The following is a 20,972-nucleotide window of genomic DNA, read 5'->3' on the forward strand; positions in this document are numbered from 1 at the left end:
TAAATGTAGATGTTCGAGTGTATTCACTGTTGCAGTCCTGGTTACCCTCCCTCCAGCCCCCTAACTTCTTTTGGCTATACCTCTACTTTCCTTTACTATGCTTAAAAGCCTTTTTTTGGTGTATTTGCTTTTTTGTTGGAGGTATATCTTTGTACTTTTATATTTAATTGCTTCCCATTAGGGGGGCTCCTGACATATGGGGCAAGAAAAACCTGATGTAATGGCATCGGCTGCATATTTTTTACCCCTGACGTCATGGAAGAAGGGACAACAACCGACGCAGGACCCAAGACTTTGTTAATCAGGCCGACTGAGGTCTACCTGCAAGTAGATAACCCAAATGTAATGACTGCAACAGTGAACACACTCGAACATCTACATTTATGGTAAGTGTACACAACTGTACTTTCATACTGATGGTTGACTGCATCAAACAGATTGGAGAGGAACAGATCAACAAAGCTGGCATATGCAGACAGTGTGGTACCATGAGCAAACACTGAGCAGAAACTTTAGCAAACAGGTGATTGAAATGCAAAACTGAATGAGCATGGGATGAAACTGAGTACAGATAATAGTGGATCATGGCAGTAAATGAGGAAAGTCAGAAGAAGTTGAAAATTGAGATAGAAAAGCTTCAAGTATATGAAAGGGTCTGTTTGAGGAAAAGAAGTCTTGAAATAGGAGGCCAAAACTAGAATTCTGTGTACTGCAGCCAGATAGCTGGCACCGTGTCAGAGCAGTGCAATAACAGAAGAATGCCAGGGAGGTTGAAAAACAGGTATACAAAACAGTGTAGTGACAGGTACTGCTGTGCAGTGCAGAAACATGGGCAGTGAGGGCAGAACACGTGAGAAAGCTTGAGGTGCTGTAGAATGAAGTACCCAAGATGAGTAGAAGTGTACTCTAGGACAAATGAAAAAAACTTACATCAAAATGGAAGCCAGTGTAGCCACAGTTGCTGAGGTGGTCATGGAGAACATGTTGCAGTCATTAAATCACATTTGCAGAAATGTTGAAGATGCTTTGCTAAAGGCATTTTTGAGCTTGACAGGAATAAGGCAAGAAGAGATGCACACAGCCATGTATAGATGGATTTCAATAGAGGAAGACCTGCAACAGTTGAACTTGGCTGCTGAGGAAGGTAGAGAGGGCTTCTCTGAATTGAATGAGGTAGCAGCACTTGAGACTTTCAAACCCATTTAAAAAAGGAGGAAAAGGGAGCTGATGAGCACTGTTTTGTCTGGATATGGAAGTTATTAATGTGGATATTTTCATTAGCGAAGATCACAGGCTGCTACTGGTAAGATTTCAAGACAGAGCAAGAGCATTCAGTTTATTTCCTTTCCATTTGGACTTCCATACTACCTAAAGTGGTTTGCTAAATGCTTGGTATCCGTAATTGTCCTTTTATTCTCATGTTGCATTATTCGAAACATGAGGGATCCTCCACCTGAGGGGACCCGAATATCCGTCCCATCTACAAAAGCTTAGCCTGGCTGTTGTATGGTGCTTAGGACGTCACACACAGGTACTATAAACCCTGGGCCATAAATGTGATGTTTGCATGCAGTGACTTCAGAACTTCTGTCACCAGTCGAAGGTCAGCTTGCTTGTTCTGCTCCATGCCAAGTCACTCCTGAAAGATAAGTACCCTGTTGGGGAACCTCTTTTCTAGCTTTGGTTGCTTTTATTTTTTTCAGTTAGCTGATTCCATCCATGTCATCTAGGAAGGGAAAAATGTAAGTGCGGATGTCAAGTTCCGCACAAAGACAGACACCTCTACCCATTTTTTTAGGGCCTACCCACGACTAGAAATCATGTTCCATCTGCCAGTCATTTGTTCGAAAAACACTGTGCAGCCATCTTTCAGCCCTGAACTTATTAATTGAAAACAAATGTCTTAAACAACTTGCCTTAAATATAGAAGCAACACTGGCCATTTAGGGGATGAGGTACGTCCGATGGCATTGGTGACTTCAATGGGTGTCCCTTCGAATACCTCCCTAGTTTCTTCAGCCTGCATGTCCGTGGAGGTACCTGCAACGTCTGCTTCCGATGTCGGGGGGGGGGGGGGGCTTCACCTGATCTGTTAGTGTTACCTTCCATTCCAGAGGAGCTCACTTAAGGCCCTTTGCAGGCCTCTGATCCCATATGCTCTTCTGGTCAGCCTATAGAAAAGACCCCCTCTCTGAAAAGAAACTAAGGCCAGACATTCGTCTGCTCCATCTGAAGGCTTGCCAGACTGGCAGGCATTTTCACAGTCTCTCTCATGCCTTTATGGCCCTTAGGCCTGCTTGCTCCCAACTTCTGCTACTCTACCATCCTTGAGCCCTGGCCTGGTTCATCAGGCCCCCCTACCCCAACCAGCGACTTTAGAAGAGGACTCTTCTGATGAGTCCCTCTCCTATGCCTCTCAACTGGCTTCTCCCTTGGGATGCTGTTCTCCAGAAGAGGATTCCTTAGAGGGTGATTCCCCATCTGAAGACATAACCTTTGGGGAAACAATTTCAAAAATGACGGAAAATTTCAAATGGGATTCTGCACAAATGACAGAAGTGAAAAAAAGGTGGTATGAACTTCTGCAGATGGAATCCCCCTCCCTCCTCCCCCTCAGCCATTCCTCCAGTTATCCCAAAATACCTGGACACCTTAGCCTCCACTTCAAAAGCACCAGACTCAACCTCCAGCTTCAAAGAGACCAGATAGGTCTATAAAGTTCTTGATGACTGTAAATACTTCATCAAGCCTCCTATAGCAGACCCAGCTGTGATTGCTGTCTCTGCGTACAAGCAATCCAGACAGATTCCCTCTTCCTCCTTACTTCCATCAGACAAAGACAGTAATATGATGGACAGACTGGGAAAGAAAATATACACTTCTTCCACCCTGGCTCATAGAGCAATCAGTTACCAAACACATATGATAAAGTATGCTTTGGATCTTGTCTCACAGGCCATGGATCAGCTATCCTCCATACCAGGTACTTCTATTAAGGCACAAGTTGCATCCACCCTTTCCCTAGCTGCTCAAGTCTCAAGACTTTCAAATTAATGCAGCTACGATGCTGTAGAAGCATCAGCCAGGTCTGCTGCTTCAGCCTTGGTGCTTCACAGAATACTCCTGGCTCAGACTACAGCCATTACCAGATGATTTTAAAAACAAGATTTTGCATGCTCCTCTTGACAGTAGTTTTCTCTTTGGAAAGCAGTCAGCAGAAGTGTTTACAAACCTGCACTTCTTTGTCTCACCAGTGCCTAAGTTTCACAGAAGCTATCCCTCCAAACCAAGTTTTGCCAGGAAAGGTTCCACACCACCTACTTCCAAATCTAGGAAAGGTGCCAGGAAATCATCCTCAACCAGACCCACGTCTTCCTAACTCTTTAACAAACAGCCCTTTCCTGACAGGTCAACCTCTGCATGACTACCAGACCCCTCCAAATTACCTACCCCTTTCTGCCCACCTCGCTCACTGTCTTCTCTGGCAACAGATCACTTCAGACAGCTGGGTCTTGTCACTTGTGGAAAAGGGCTACTTTATGACTTGGTGGGAAAGCCGTATCCAAAAAGGTATCCTACAACCTCCAAAGAAGCAAACACACCTCCTCCCACAAGTCATTCAAGGTCACTTTCAACAGGGCACAATACAAAATGGTTCCTCCAGGACAGGAAGGCAAAGACTTCTAATCCAGAATCTTCCTAATCCCAAGAAAGGGTGGTCCATGGAGACCCATCCTAGACCTGGTCCTTCTGAATCCTTTTCTGCATGTACCCACCTTTCGCATGCTATCACTCCAATCCCTTCTTCCACTTTTGACTCCCAGATCCATTCCTGGCCACTCTAGACATGAAGGATGCACATCTTCACATTCCTATCCATCCAACCTATCGTTGCCGTGCAGTCCTTGCGCCATCAGTTTACTGCCTTGCCCTTATGCTTTGTCCACAGCACCAAGGGTATTTACAAAAATGCCTAGCCCCTGTAATGGCCTTTTGCAGAATGAGGGACATTCAAATCTTCCCATACTTGGATGACCACCTAATTTAGGCAGATCAACCAAACACCTTCAGTTCACCATTTCCTTCCTCGAAGGGCTAGATTTCATAGTCAACCAACTCAAATCCTCCCTTACTCCTACCCAAGATCAGATTTTTCCTGGGCTGCAGAATGACAGATATGATGAAAGCCTTTCTTCTCCAAGACAAGGTCACATCATTGACCACTTACTTCCAAGAACTACTCCTGACCAACTCCATCTCAGCCAGGGAGTTCCTTCACCTCCTGGGTCTCATGGCAGCCATGCTCTCCATGCTGTCCCTAGGCAGGTTACATATGAGGACGTTTCAATGGTACCTGAAAAATATTTGGTCTCAACATGCTCATCCACTAGATTTTCATGTCCCATTCTTTCCCTGTCTCAAGAAAGAAATCTAGTGGTGGATCCAGCAAATTCATCTAAATCCAGGATTTACCATTACAGCCTCTCCCAGCCACTCAACAGATGTACACTGATGCATCAGATCTCTGGTGAGGGAGTGACTATGAATGGGCCTGAAGGTTCAAGGACAATGGGACACTTGCCTTTGGAAAAAACACATCAACATCAGGGAGATGACTGCTCTTATCCTAAGTCTGAAAGCATTCCTACCCCTGATCCATCCATGATATCTGAAAATATTTACAGACAACACCACAGTCCTGCGGTACATCAACAAACAAGGGGGGGGTGGGGACAAAAATCCTACTTTTTCTGCAGGCTAGCCATCCAAACTTGGGAAATGGCTACCCTCTCCAAAGTAACGCTGCAGGCAGTTTACATCCCCCTCACAAACCAGTGCTCAGGCGGATGCTGTCCGCAGGTCATTAACACAGAACCATGAATGAATGTTGCACAGAGATGTCTTCCTGAACATTGTCCACCGGTGGGGTACACCACAAATAGATCTGTTTTCCTCCCCTCTGAACAGACAACTACAGTTATTCTGCACAAGATCCCCCTCCCCACTAGTGTGGAGGGTGAATGCTTTCACAATCTCTTGGAAGGAGATGTTTCTTTATGCATCCCCCCTTCCCTCTCACACAAAGTCTTGCTGAAGATTCAGCAGGACAAGTAAAAAATCTTGTTGGTGCCCCCCTTCTGACCAAAGCAGCACTGGTTTCACCCCTACTTTTTTCTGTGCCAAGGGCAATCACCACAAGTTACTTTATAAAGTGGAGCTCATCACATAACAAAAGGGATCCCTCATCCACCCACACTTACAAACTCTGACTAACCCCGCGGGTGATAAATTTTTTTATCCCTTTTAGACACCTGTATTCAGAGGATATACTTTCTGTCCTGCAGGAGGCCAGGAAACCCACTACTGGGATATCCTAGTTATCCAAATAGAAAAGGTTCTCCATTTGGTGTTTACACAAACGACTAGATCCCTTTCAGGCTGATGTACCTCTAGTTTTGTCTTATCTTTGTGAACTCTAAGTCTGAGCTTTCATATTCCTCAGTGAAAGTCCATTTATCAGCTATTTCTGCTTGTTGACTTCTCAACCCACCATTATTATCCAGATTAGAGGTAAATCTTTTTCTTAAGGGGGTCCTACACATCAGGCTACCATGGAAACCCATCCCTCCCCCTTGGGATCTGAATTTTTTTCTAGAAAAACTCTCGGCTGCTCTTTTTTGAACCAACAGACTCATCACTTTAAAGATGTGCACTTGGAAAACAGTGTGTCTTATAGCCTTGACGTTGGCCAGAAGGGTCTCAGAGTTGCAAGCAGTCCTGGGCAACCCACCCTACTTAATATTTCATAAGGAATAGGGTCTCTTCACACTAACCCCTCCTTAATGCCTGAAGTGGTCAATGAACTGTCACTTAGTCAGTCTATCCATATACCCACCTTCTTTCCCTCTCCTCAAAATGACAGTGTGTGCTCCATTCCCTGGATGTTCGCAGACAACTTAGATTCTACCTAGACAAGACCAAGCACATCAGAAAGTCAAACCAGCTGTTTTGTATCCTTTCACCCCAGGGCTGTGGGAAAAGTGCTCTCCAAGCAAACAGTTTCTTCTTACATTTCCAATATCCTTCTGTTACTCCTTCCATGGCAAATTGTTGCCTTGTACCGTGAGGGCCCACTCCACCAGGGCTGTGGCCGCCTCAGGCAGGGTTTTTTTTTCAAAGGATTAGATATAGCCTTCATTCTAGAGGCAGCCACTTGGACTTCAGGCCACACCTTTACTAAACATTACAAACTGGACATCATTTCTAGGGCTAGGGCAGGTTTTGCTAAAGCGATCCTGCATGGATTCATAGAAAATTCCTCTATCCCCCTCCTCCCATATCACATGCTGAGCTTTTTATATTCTCCCTCATGTTTAGAATACTGCAGCATGAGAATAGGACATAGAATAGTTGTGTGAAATCTTACCATAACCATAGATGTCCTCTTCCATGTTACAGTATTCCTATCCCCCCTCCTACCCCCACTTAAGACCTTTTGTTTCTATTCCTTTTTTTTCTCCCCTCACTGGATGACATCCTTATCAGCTATCCTTAGACTCTTGCCGGACTGGGGAATGCAGTTCTGAGGTCAGTGCTTGCAGACGTCACATTTATGGCCCACGGTTTTTGGTACCTATGTATGACATCTCGCATACCATACAGCAGCCAGGCTAAGCTTTTGTAGATGGGCCAGATGTTTGGGTCGCTTCAGGTGGAGGATCCCTCATGTTTAGAATATTGCAACATGGAAGAGGAGGACATCTATGGTTATGGTAAGATTTTGCACAGCCATTCTTTCCTCACGTCAGGATCTAAGCCCTTGCAGAGATGACTTTGTATGCCTTTCTTTCCCATTGACCAGCCGTTCAGAGTCCTTCATCAAGACGTCTCCCACTCTCCACACATCCTCTAACTTTGTGTCATCATTAAAGAAGTTGGTCATATATTCTCTCTTCCCTCAGATTTGTCTGATACAGACTCGCTGAGTATTGCTAAGAAAGAAACCACCTCTATGATACTGTTTTTTTATCACTTCTTGAACTTGTCCAAGTCAAGCCTACTGAAGAGCGGCATACATTTTCCGTAGGGCCATGATGGATACAGATTTACACATGCTGTTGATAGACAAGGTCCATCCATTTTGGAGCAGTTCCCTTTCCTGTTTTATACCAAATGTCATCTTCACAGGTCAGTGTTCTTGGCTGACTCTCATTAACAATCCTGGTGCTGTTTGCTAGGTTCCACATGAGAAAGAGATCTCCAACTTAAACCACACATTTATCCCTTAAACATTACCTCTGATCCCCACTGTTAGGGTGAGTAGTTGGATGTTTCAGCAAGTGTGAGCAACCAATGAATGTAATTTCTGACTTGAAAGTACATGTGCGTGTCTTAAAACCTACCTTAGAGGATTCATGCTGCTCAGATGAAAGTAAAAAGAGTGCGTCATCACCTCCATGGTGAAGAAGCTTATTATTTTAAAGGAAATAATGGCCTTTATAATGGCTTTAAATGTTTTAAGATAGGCTGTCAGACAGAAATATAAAGTGTTTACAAGCTTTGAATTAGTGTGATATGTAAATTGGGGGGTGGTGGTACTTCATTCCAGCTCTGCAGACTGGCAGTGATTGCTGGACCATAAACCGTGTGCTGAGCTTCTAAACTGAATAATAGCCTGAATAGGTCTGCATCCAGCCATTTCAGATGGAGAGAGGCTCCCCAAGTCTTTCAGAACCTGTGGTAGCGGTGGTGGCATATAGTGCTAGATTTGTTCAAACTATAGAATTCTAAACTGAAGAAATTTACCAGATACCCTTACAAAGAATCATGGACATCGAACAACTTGGATAGGAACACTTCCATAGTTTTTCACCTCTTGCACTCATTTTCAGTGCCTTACCAAATATAAGGAAAGACCAACCCATGCTCCTGTTAATTGCTAGTTTTTATCTAAGACAGACACAACATCCTTCTGGATAAAACCGAGCATTCTAATTGTTCAACAGGTTACATATTTTAATGGGTAACCTACTGGTGAACAAAGACTGAATGCTTGAGCTTTAATTGTCTTTAGGTTCAGCTGATCAGAGCTCCTCCATAGGAAATCACAGTCAGTGAGTTGTGCCGGAAGTGGTTCCATTTTGGGAGGAATTTCCCCTTTGAGTTGATGTGACAATGCAGTTGGTATATATGTTTGTGGAGGCTGCCCCCCGACACACACACACACACATTGGGGTGCAGAGGGGGCTTGCCTCGTGCAAAAAAGTATTTTTTGGCAAGTTTATTTGGCAAATGCAGTTCCGGGGATTCTGATGCCATGTGCATTCACTTTCATCCTTTTATAATGGCAGCATTTTTAATTCGTCCATCATAAGAATTGCTTTGTATGAAACTCCTGCATTTTTCCAGAACTTTAATTGGGGCTTGGTGAAGGAGGGAGGGTGGCTGATCTAGATGCAAGCTGTTTGAGGTTTAAGATGGTCAAGTATCAGTTATGCATAAGTGCAATACCTGTATTGACTGATATTACAGTTGAAGCAAAGGAGTACAGTGGAGTTTGGTCTTCAGTTTGGGAAGAATTTTTTTGGGGGGGCCTCAACTTGTGTGCCAGCTCGGGAAAGTGCACTGGGCACGAGATGACCTAGCTGTGACTTGACCTTTTTCTCTTGCATTTGTTCTGTTTTCTTTTCTTGTTAAAGCTGTGTTTCAAGTATCTCAAGTCCATCTTTAATTTGACAGTCTACATCTTTTCACATAGGCATAAGATTTCCCACTCGGTACTATCTTGCCAACAGGTATCTGTTGGGGTTTAGTAGTACAAGTTTCCAGACTGTTATCGTTGGGTGGAAATCTTAATTGCTCAGTGTTCCTTGCTGGAAAGTTTTTTTTTTGTTTTTTTTTTTTTTATCAGCATGTATGACTCTGCTTTTATGAATAGCCTCATAACGCTGGACTGCTTAATCTTTCCCTTCTGTTTTCCCATGAGTATGTTTGGGCTGCCAGGGATCTTAAGACATTTTTTTCAATTTTTTGTTATCCAGGTAAGCCAAGTAGGCACAGTGCTTCTCTTCAGGGATACCTTTTCAGCAGGTTGAAGCACTGTCATAGCTCGCTGCTGTAAGCCCGTCTAGTAAATTACCACACATTAAGTAACCTTTAAATGGAGTGATACTGTTGCCATCATTGTACTGCTTAGACACAGAATTTTATTTTACATATTTCTAGTGTAGGATTTCACTGGAGCAGTGATTCTTTAATTCAGCAGTTTAACATCTGCATCTTTGTATGCTTTGTTTGCCCCTTCAGGCAGTCATGAAGTACATGATCTGCTGCATCCCTTGCTGTTCAGAAATTTGCAGTCTAGAGGGCAGAGACTGTGATTCCAAACATTTAAACAAATTGGATAGGCTTTTGTTGCCTTAATCAATGTTAACATTTGGAGCGAAGGACATCCTGAGCTCCGCTGCAAGGAGCTTTCTGAACACAACCATGTAAAAATTCCTTCCAAGTCAGAAAAAAATTTCTGGCAGAAAGAAACTATAGATACAGCTGCCTGTTATTGGCGGGGTGTCCGAAAGCAGAGAGGCAGTAGAAGAGGGCCTAGGAATCTTGGCCTTCTTTTGCGGAGGCTCAGTCAGGGCTTCCAAAAGGGGATCATCCAGAGTGCTAATTTTTTAAGTTGTTGGTCTTCTAGGTAAAGATTAAGTGCAGCCAGCTGGCTGCATAGGGTCGTAGGAATGAAAGATTGGCAGATAGAGCAAGCGTTGTGATCAGCCTAGGAAAAAAAACGCAACTGTTGTGTATATCTTTATTGGGGTATCTTGCGCCTGCATTGGCATTTGCCCTTTTTTGCTGACATCAGCTAAAGTTTACTACAACAAATAAGCTTTAGCTAGAGGTTAAAGAAGAAAAAGCCCCAACAGGGTACTTGGATTTAAGATGTCTTGTGGTGAAGGAGCGAAGCACGTTATGTGATGGTCGTCTGCGGCTGAAACGTTCAGAGGTCTCTGCCTGCAGATGTCACATTTAAGGTCCTTGGTTTATGGCCCTACGTGTGACGTCCCATGCAACTACAACAGCTAAGCTGAAGCTTTTGTATAGGAGCCAACGTGCGGGTTGCCTGAGGTGGAAAATCCTACACCAAGAATACTGCAACATGGAAGAAGAACATTATGGTAAGATTTTACACAACTATTCTATACAACTGCCTCTTATGTTATATGATTTTTGGAGCTAGTTAATTTATCTTATTTTGGGGGTGGCAAGGTGTAACCTTCATGATGAACTAGATGTGCTCTTTTTTTCTGAGAATGATTTGGCACCTGCTTTTTTAGGCAAGATTGCTTTTTGTAGTCCTCTGTGTTAAAGGACAGTGAAGTTGGCAGTGATCTGTGGCCTGCAGTGCTAACTTCACTATTGCTTTCATTGGCAGTGTCTTTTTAGATGGCCTTTAGTCCACTCTTGCAGATGAGTATAGCGATCGGTTGCGTATGTACAGTACCTCTGTTTCTCTGTACCTAGGCATTTTTGGTTGTATGTTATCCCCTCCTTGCACATTTAGTTGTTGTCTTTTGGCTTTTCCCGGCTAGGGGTCGCCACAGCGGAACTCCGTTCCACTAATGATTGGCAGTAGAATTTCACGAACACCGAGGTGCCAGCTCGACGTTCAACCTTTAACGAAGGCACACCCATTTACGCATGTCTTTCGAACGCCCACCCAACTGTGGGGAGGACATGCAGACTCCACACAGAAGGCACTCCCCGCACTCCAACCGAGAATCGAACGGGAGAACATCTTGCTGTGAGGCAACAACGCTACCGCTGCACCACCACGGACTCCTTGCACATTTAGTAAATAAACTATTTACTGAGGCATTAATACAAGATTTGTTTGTTGTAATTTAACCGAGCAATAAGATGGGTTTGATTTGGCAACTTAGCAAAAGTAACCACAAATTTGAAGTGGCAATAAGACTGCTACTCAAGCTTTTCCTCTAGATACCCCATAGATCTGCCGATTCCCCGGAGAGATAGGTTTGGTACATTCATTCTTTAGGTTGAGGGTTGAATGTAGCAAAATATGGTGCCAGCAGGTTTTGTTGTGTATTCCAAGAGCAGAGTAGCTCAGAAATCCCTTGCTTGTGTGAGAGCAAAACATGTGGTTTGCCCATGACCCCTGTGTGCAGTTGTGGGAATTTTCTGTTTTCCTTAATATTGTGCAATCCTGATACCTATAAAGTTTGGGGATGTAGGAGGTGGAGTGGGACTTTGTCTTACAAAAAAAAAAAAAAAAAAAAAACCTTCAAGCTGCATCATTTACTTTGAATGTCATGGGCAGGGTTTGCAGCCTTAGGATTGAACCTGTGGTCTGAGAAATGTTGTAGATTCTAGTAGAACTAAGCCCTCATACCCACAAGGGATTAGGATTTTTTATTTGGGCCCCATGTTCCCTGTACATGCCATTAGTATGTGAGGGAAGGAAGTACTGTGGACTTCTGTGGGATACACATATGCAGCTGCAGTGTGAAGCACTTAAAGGTCCCATCAACACACACTCCCTCATAAGCACCTTCATTGTGATCCCTAGTCTCCAGTGAGGATCAGAAGAGCACACTGCTATACGCACACAGGGAGAGCAGGTAAAGCCTCTTAATTCTATCCACCCTTTTTAAAGTGCTTTCTTTCTCTGCCATCGGATCTGGCATATGGTATTGAAGTGAAAAATCTGATTGCAATATAGTTTTGTAATTTTGCTTTGGTGTTCTGCTTGTTTTCATTCCTTTGTGCAGCCTTTCAGGCTGAAGATCAATTTTTAATACCAAATAGTTTGCTGGTAGGTAGTTTTTTTATCCAGACTACAGAACTGGTTAATACCGCAGTGGGCTTTTTCCTTCTGTTTGTAGGAAGGAGTTGAGCCTAAGAAACTCGATACCCTTACTACTGGCCTTGGCTTTCCTGTTGGGGCAACTACCCTTGCTGATGAAGTTGGAATTGATGTTGCTGCTCATGTAGCTGAGAATCTTGGCAAGACCTATGGCCCTCGCATTGCAGGTGGTAATGTTGATGTATTGAAAGCTATGGTCGCCAAGGGCTTTTTAGGTAAGTGGATAAAGGACTATGCAACAGTATATTTATTTGTATAATTTGATGGCATTTTTAAGAATAAAAATAAATGTTAGCATCTTTGAAGTCTATGTAGTCTTGATTTCCTCTCAGGTTCCTCTGTTTTTACTGACACAAAAATTGAAACGCATAATAGTATTCCTCCTTTAAATGGTCATAGATGTGTTCAGCATCAGATTTATTTTGAAGCCTCATAAAACTGTACAGTGTGTTTGAGTCACTTGTACGTAAAGCACATCATAAAGATAAGTAGAGCTTATCCCTTATTATTGAGCTTTTGATGTCATTCAAGCAGCATTACTGCTTCCTCCATTGACTAACCGGCTCTGTCGTGTTACAAAGATTTGACCACGTTGTAATCTTAGGTAATGACTTTGTTGTGTAAATGACAGCAGTTGAGTGTTGTTGATGAACATTCTGAGTATCTGAAAAAGCTGTTATATGAAAGACCGATAGAGCTTTCCAGGTTTTTCGAATGGGGCACTGCTAAATTACATGTACACTTAAGGAGACTGCATGTGAAGTTATCTTATAAGCCTGTCTGAGCTGTAGTCACATCTGTAAAGAGGAAACTGGATGTATGTTCATCAGTTGTATCAAGAGTTATCAAGAACTGTTCATGGTGCAAGAGTGAGTGTCGAAATTGCTACCTTCCCACATTATTTTGTCTATCACACTTGCCAGATGTCTTAATGGAAACACTGTTAATCTTATTTTTAATAAATTACTTGGTGACATTGTATAATGCTGAAGCAGTTTTTAGAACTTTTCCTTTGATACCTCTGTAGAAGGCTTTACAAAGAATGTTGTGTTGCAAATTTTGTTTGATACCTGTATGTCTGTTACAAGTTAGAAGCTCTAGTATTAGCAGGCAGTTTGTTTGCTTTCATTCAGTGCAGGATGAAGACTGTGAAACTTGTCCAAAAGTGAAAAGTGAAGCTTGCTGATTGGTTACTGTTCTTGTAATCAAAGGAAGTATTGGTTAGACACCCAGAACTAATAAACTCAAATGAGATCGCTCTCCCTCTTTTTCCTGGTAACAGTCCAGTTTGTCTGTGCTTGACTTGCTGTGATAAAATTTGTCTGTTTGACAGTCCTCTTTCCCCCATTGAGGTGTTGATCATTACCAGAAAGTAAGAAAAGGGAAATACAGGACAGGCTGTTTAGGTATGGTGCAGTGCTGTACACCATTCTTAACTTAAAGTTTTACCAGCTGCACAAAACAGTGATGTTCATAGGGTCATAGGTAGGTACTAGGCTAGCGACCCAAGGACCTAAGTAAGCCTAGCCAACAAGATTCCCTGGCTTACACCACCCAAGAAAGTTAATTTCCTGTGCCGCTGTTGAACAGAGCCACAGAAGTGATCCCCAGGGTGTATTTCCTATTTCCCATCCACTCATCAAGATTTTTCTTGAAGAGTGCTAATGAGGAACTTTGCTTGACATAGATGGCTAGCTTGTTCCAGAGTATAGGAAGTCTCTGGGACAGGAATCTATCCCTCCAGCATGTCCTGTTCATTGTGGTGACAAGGTTTAAGTCCCTAGAGCGTGTAGCTCAGAGGGATTGGGATTTCTTTAGGTGTAGCATGCCCAACAGCTCTGGGTTTAACATAGCTTTGTATGTTAGGCAGAGATCTCCTCCGAGTAGGTGATATGCTACAGAGTAAAGTTGGAGTTTTTTGAGACTGTCAGTGTGGGGCATCTGTTTGAGGCCAGTAATCCTCTTTGTGAGGTACTTCTGTGGCCCTTCCAGCTGCTGCAGATGTCTTATGAGGTACATTCCAAAAGAGGCATTGTACTCTATAATGGATCTAAGAGTGCCGAGTAGAGAGGAACAATGACCTCTTTTTTTTTTTTTTTCCCCTGAATGAGAATCCTTTTATGATGAGGTGAGGCACATAGAAGGATTTCCTGACTACTGTGGCAATGTGATTATCAAAGGAGAGTCTACTGTCCACCTGGGTCCCAAGGTCTCTTATCACACATTCGGCAGTAGACTGCCGCTTATGTGGTAGTTCATGGGTACAGAGTTTGTACCAAAGGAGATGACAATGCACTTTTTGGCATTGAGCTTGAGGCCATGCCTCTGACACCAGGCATCTGTCTCAGTGAGACCCTTCTGTGGGATGTCCACATAATTTTGGGGACTCTACTATGGCTCCTAGTTTGGAGTCATCTGCGAACTTCATTAGCCAGAGGCCTTCTGTGTTAGCCTGTACTTCAGAGAAGTAGATACCAAACAGGAGAGGTCCCAGGACTGAACCCTGTGGTACTTCATTTGTCACTGGTTTGAAGTCAGATTTGGAGTCTGCAACTTTTACAGTGTGGGTTCTCTCAGTGAGCCAGTTGGCAATCCATCTTGTGACATAGGGATTTATACCTAGTTTAGTGAGTTTAGCTATAATTCCAGAATGGGGGATGGTGTCAAGTCTTGGCGAGGTCAAGATAGGCTGTGTGAACCACCTTACCCTCGTCTACGGCTTTGGTGACTGCATCAAAGAAGTTGATCAGGTTCAAAAGCCATGATCTGCCTTTCACAAACCCGAACTGGGTGGGGTCCAGAGTTTGGAGGTTACCAATGTCTTTGAGTTCTATGATGATACATTCCATGGCCTTGCAGACCAGGCTCGTCAGGCTAATAGGGCGATAGTTCCCAGGATCAGTGGTGGCTCCCCCTTTGTGGAGTAGGATAACTGTTGCTGTGCCCCATTCAGTGGGCACAAAGCCTGACGTGAGACTATGATTGAACATGGTGCTTAGATGGGGAGCCAGTTCGTTGTGAAGTTAGTGTAAAACTCAGCCTGGGATGTTGTCCGGTCCCATGCATGCTGTGTTTTTGGTTTTAGAGAGTGCAGCTTTTACCTGCATAGATGTGATTACAGGGACTATGCATTCTTCCTGTATAGATATGGGCCCTTTAGGGGGTTAGAGGGGGGTAATGTTAGCCCTGAACCTATCTGCCAAAATGTTGGCAATATCAGTTGGTTCTGTAATTTTTGTGCTGTAACACAGAGAAGATCTGGGTGTTGCCACTGAGAATCTTGCATAGCTATATAATGCTTTGTGGTTGCCCTTGTAATCAGTGGCGGTTTTGATTTCTTAGCTAGCTTTGGAGAATCTTGTAAGGGATCTCTGCTTCTTACTGAGGCTGACCAGGGAGCTCCCCAACTCATGGGATTTTACTCTTTTGTAACAGTTTCTTCCTTCTGTTGTTGTGTTTGTTTATGGCAGGGGACCATCAGATTGGCTTCCTTTTTTGGGGGGATAGCATCTTGGTTCTATTTGGGATAGCACGATCCATGCAGTTGTCTAAGTGTTTATAGAATGCATTTGTGTAGGATTCAGCACTTGTAACTGTATTGTCTGTTTGCATGGGTGTCATGAAGTTCACCACTTTTGTCTTAAGAAGCATGAAGTTGGCTTTGGAGAAATTTTTTATGTGGTTTCCTTAATGGTGGGTGGGGGCGGGATGCGGATATCTAGGCTGATTAGCTTATGGTCGGATCTGACCAACGAGGAGTTTTCAGGTGTGGAACACTGGTCACTCATGTTGGTAATGACTACGTCTAGGATATTGTTTCCCCTGATGGTGTGGATAGATTGATCCAGGGCATTGGAATTTATGAATTCCAGAAAGCGTTGAGCGAAGGAGTTAGTACACGAGTAGTTTTCCCAGTTAATGTTGGTAGTTGAAATCGCCCATTATTAGGGTATTTGGTTGAACCCTAATATTTTCCAGTATATCAAGAAATGAGGAGTGGGGATCCTGGGGCATGGTGGGGGATCTGTAGCAAGCTACAATTTGGATTGTAGTTTTGCCCAGAGTTACTTGCACTTGGATAACCTTGGATGCATTATGCTGCGCAACTAGCCTGGAGGTGTGTATATCCTTAATGAAATGTGGGCACACATCCGTCTTTGGTGTTGTGGTCCAGGTTAGATGGCCAAAAAGTGTGGTACGAGTTATAGCCTGATAATGCATGGGTGCTCTCTAGATCCTTGAACCAGGTCTCAGTCACTGCACAGATATTGATGTTCTCCATTTTAAGGAGTGCCTGGAGTGAGTGCATTTTGAGATTTAGACTTCTAGCATTGAGTAGCATTACCCTCAGTTTTTGCTTGCCTGTTCCGTTACTGTGGTGAATTTGTCATTTGAACCTTGCCTAAAAAAGGCACTATAGGGGCGGCAAGAGCCTTAGCCAGTATCCGAAATCCCAGGGCGACAGGTGCAGGCCATCTCTGGCAAAGGATCGTGGTTGGTCGACCGTGTCGTCCCAGGCAGACAGATACTGGATCCCCTTAGAATGACACCAGAAGATTAGTCAATTGTTGAAGTCCGTCATTTTGTCCTTGTACTGCAGTATCATTCTGGGCGATGGCAGGATGCTACTCATGGCTAGGGTCATACCTGCCTGGGCTGCAAGATCGGAGAGCTCTTCCATGTCACTCTTCATGTAGTCCAGGGAGGTATGCCTCAGGTCTTTCACACCAACATGGACAATGACAGAGTCGTACACTGCTGCTTTCATTTACAGCAGCAACTGTGTTTTATATTTTAACAGCTTGTTGCTTAGGAATTTTCTGAGCCCTTATTTGCAGCATAAGCATAAATACTGTGAGGCATTGTTTAATGCTGATATACTCATCCACATTGTTTATTTAACATCAGCATTTCCCTGTAAAGGGGAAAGAGAGGCACACTTAACAAGATCAAAAAATTGCCAGCATGACTGCCTGTCTATTATTACTGACCTCCTCTTCAGTAGGATGGAAATCACCAGGTCCATAGGGCAACACTGGTGGACTGCACCATATAGGTACTGTTGGAAGGGTGAAGAGGTGATGACTTGAGTCAGAGCTTTGTCCAGTGGTTTAAAGACACAGTGGGGTAGTATTGAATTAGAAACCACTGTGGGCATGTCATAATTTCCGCAGTTATCTAATTCTGTGAAAAATGTGCTATAATGCTACCATAAACTGGTATTAAATTAGGCTGTATTTAAATGTTGTAGATCACCAACCTTTCATCTGCTAGTGAGGCAGTCAGAATTCATCCTTTTGGAAGATTCCGCTCAAACAGTTGATAAGCAGTTCAGCTAATGGATCCCAGAAAGGTTTGTTCTGGTCAGGTCTTGTGCAACTTTCTTGTTTGACCTACAGTTTTCCAGTTTCTAGAGCACTTTACATTGTGTCAAAGTACTTTGTGGGTAATTACATAAGACTTTTTCTTCACATGTTGAGATTTAATGCAGTCATTGTAGGTACTAGTAGAGTAATGTCCCAAAAAATACTTTAGTAGTTAATACATAGTACAGAACATTTCTTCTGTGTCTCTTAAGGCTTGAACTGCTGATATTTTAATTCTTTAAGCACAATATATGACTGCTTTTCATGTGTAGCCAACTTTTTCCATTTCCTTATGTTGAAACATTTTCTGGAAAATGTATTTCAAGTGTTTAGAATTGTACTGCATCAGTGATTTTTAAAAGGCTGCCAGTTTTAACAAAGACTTTGTTCACCTGTGTGCTTGACTACTGGATAAGACAGGTAAGCATAAGTCTCTCGTCAGGATGTTTGAAGTCGCTCTCAAGCCTGTAGACAGGAAAGGTAGTGTTGCTCTGCTGTTTCTCATCGCAGTCAGATGAGGTCCATATAAACGTGTCTGTGTTTTAATAGATGCAGTAACTATAATTTATCTGACCCCACATCTAGTTCAAAACATTTTCTTAAATGGATATATTTAGGAATCTTCCTTTTTAAATGCTGTAATGTCTGCAGAAGAGGAAATTTGGACTACTTTTCAAAAAGTTCACCTTTGACTGCATATCCAGCAGTCTTATCTTTTAGCTGGATACCGTTATGTGGCAAGAACAAGCTTTAAACCCTATGTAGCCAGACATTTCGCATACTTTTATTGCATATACTTTGCTTGTATCATGCTTGAAAAGAGGTTCTGAGGCTAGGCTTGCATTGCAGGCAGAAGAGTGAAGTTCTTTAAAACAAAAATAAATATTTGTACGTACTTGTTTAGATGGCCTGTTAGAGTGCTTCAGTAAACTGCCTCTTCTACCAGATGGCACTTTCAGCTATGTTTTTACAATAGATATTCCTCAAGGCAGGAAAGAAGTAATATGAAAACCTATTGAGAGACCATTAATGTTAGAGGTAAGTCAGTTAAACTGATAAAAACTGCCCAGCCAACAGCTTTGGTTAAACTTTGTACAAATTCTTTTGTTAAATACCTGAAGGTTTTTAAGTTGTATGTGAAATACAGAAGTATTTTATCGATTGGTGTTAAGTACAGAAGTTATAACAGATATTGGCAGGCAGATGTCCTTCAAGAATGCAACTGCAGTCATAACATGTGGGTTGTCCTGCCTCAGGCAGCCCTCGGTCGGCCGGATTCCAAAGTCTGGGTCCGACGTCGGCTGATGTCGCATTTCTCTTCGACGTCAGAGCGGCTGGAGTACATAAGCATCAGCCGACGCCATTTTCTTTAGTCTTTCTTGCCGCGCGGTGCCCGAAGCAGAAGCAGTTCGCAAGTGCCGGTCGGTCAGCTCCTGTATTCTACGATACCGAAGTCATCAAAAAAGCTAAGTACCCCGTTGGGGACCTTTTCTTGCCTCAGCCGATGTCAGAAATTACTGAAAAAGTTAACAGTTGTCTTTCTTGTGGTAAACAAATACCTCATAAGGATTTCCACTCTTACTGTCTCCCTTGCCTGGGCCCAGACCACAACGTCTCTGCCTGTGTAGCCTGTGCTCGCTTCAACAAGCGCACTCTCAGGCGCCGGGCGGAGTTCGCTGAAGATTTTTTCGGCGATAATTTTGCTTACACCATGCCGTCGGATCTCCCGACATCGCAAACTCCCAAAAATCGAAAAGACCGGGACCGACATCCTCGGCCCGCGTCTACTACCGACTCCACGCCAAAACCTAGCGCGAGTGCTCCGGTTCCCTCTGAGACTGTCTCTCCACCGCTCCGAACCGAAGACACCGCATTACCGACGACTCCGATTCCAGGCATTACTCTGCCAGTTATAGATTTTCCTCCGGATACCGAAACCGAGGAAATGCCCGAGACCATTGCTGTAGACAAGGTCACTCCTGCACGTGGAGCTGCCAGGCCCCCTATGGCCATGTCTATTAAGGCCTACACTAGGGCTAAGGCAGCCAGCAAAACAAAGCATATTACTTCTAAATCCTTACCTCAGCCGACTCCAGAGACACAAATTATGTCCATGGCTGCTGATTTAATTTCCATGATTAGAGGTTCACAGGCCCATCCTGAGAGAGGATCCCAGCCCCCTCCTGATAAAAGGCCCCGGGTTGAACCCTCTGTCCCTACTCCTTCAGATGAAGATTCTGAGGGCTCTGTCCACTTTGATAGCCAGGAAGAGCTCTTTCAGACCTATGAGGACTCGGAGGCAGAAGATTCCATCCCCTCGGCCTCCCCTCCTGAGGATATTTCTTTTGGGGAAGTTCTGCACACCATGAGGGAACATTTCAAGTGGCAAGGTCAGGAATATTCTGATTCTAGGAAACGCCTTAGGACTTTCCTTAAGAAGCCTCAGCACAGGCCCTTAGCTATTCCTCCTGTACTTGATGTTCTGGATGATTTGTATTCTGACTCTAGTGCTACCCCTGATTCTCTTCCTCCTGCTCCAGCCAAGCCAGACAGGTATTACAGGGTCCCAGAAACTCATTCCCATTTATTCAGGGCCCATACTGCTGATTTGGAAACTATTTCACAGGGGCCTAAAGGAGTTTCAGCCTCCACCTCAAAAAATCCTTTGCCCTCCAACAGGGAAGCTAGGTCATTAGAGATGGGGCAAAAAGGTTTACACATCCACTACCTTATCTATGAGAGCTTTAAATTGCCTTTTTCATATGTTACAATATCAGGATTATCTGTTAGAAGATTTACAAAAAACATTAGCCACTCCTGATCCTTTAGACAGGAAGACTTTGCAGGAAGCTGTACATAACACTCAGCAAGTAAGCAATCACTTCCTGCAGTGTGGATATGATGCACTGGAAGCTTCATGTAGGGCAGCTATGACAGGGGCAGTCATTCGTAGACATGCTTGGTTAAAAGATCAACCTCTACCAGATCATGTAAAAGCAAAACTTCTGGATGCACCTTTGGAAAGAACAAGCTTTTGGTGCAAATGCTAAGGATGTGTTAAAGACCATCGAAGAAAAAGCAAAATCAGTTCAGACAGTGAAAGATTTCCTCCAGGTTCAACCCCCCAGATTCAGTAGGAATTGGCCTTCAAAAAACTGGTCCTTTCCTAATCCAGAAAAGTTTCAAAGGGGTAAGAACAGACGTGGCCGAGGAAGAGGCCAATACAGAGGCCCTTACAGGGGACGACAATGGCAGCCAGGAAACCAAAGAAGTGACGCAGGGGTTTCACCTGCCCCACAACCACAATCTCAATGACTTTCCTCTACTACCACCTACCAGGGAACAACTAGAAGCTCCCTTGGGCGGGAAGTTATCTCTGTTTGCACAAAACTGGCACAGACTGACAAAGGACAAATGGATTTTGGACATTATAGACAGAGAGTACAGGTTTCATTTTCATACCTTACCAAGAAAACAAGGCATGCCAAACCTACCACAAAATCAGAGGGCAGAGGCTATCAAGCAAATTACTCTGCTGACTCTGAAAGCAATAGAAAGAGTTCCACAACAAGAACAAGACCAGGGGTTTTACTCAAGACTGTTCCTTGTTCCAAGAAAAGAATCTCAATGGAGACCAGTACTAGACTTGTCCGCATTAAACACCTTTCTCATAGTACCAAAGTTCAAAATGCTGACTCTACAGCAACTCCTTCCCATGCTGG

General features: G+C 43.6%; 1 protein-coding gene across 1 annotated transcript in view; it reads left to right on the top strand.

Moving 5' to 3' along the window:
• Positions 1 to 20,972, top strand: part of HADHA (hydroxyacyl-CoA dehydrogenase trifunctional multienzyme complex subunit alpha) — a 1,198,456-nt gene that overhangs the window by 1,055,211 nt on the left and 122,273 nt on the right. Inside the window, exon 17 of the mRNA XM_044061612.1 lies at positions 11,904 to 12,099. Within this exon, the coding sequence (XP_043917547.1) occupies positions 11,904 to 12,099 (196 nt within the window). The remainder of the gene's footprint in view (positions 1 to 11,903; positions 12,100 to 20,972) is intronic.

This window comes from Protopterus annectens, chromosome 2.part0 (assembly GCF_019279795.1).
Source record: "Protopterus annectens isolate FY-2018-M chromosome 2.part0, PAN1.0, whole genome shotgun sequence".
Taxonomy (NCBI): Eukaryota; Metazoa; Chordata; order Ceratodontiformes; family Protopteridae; genus Protopterus; species Protopterus annectens.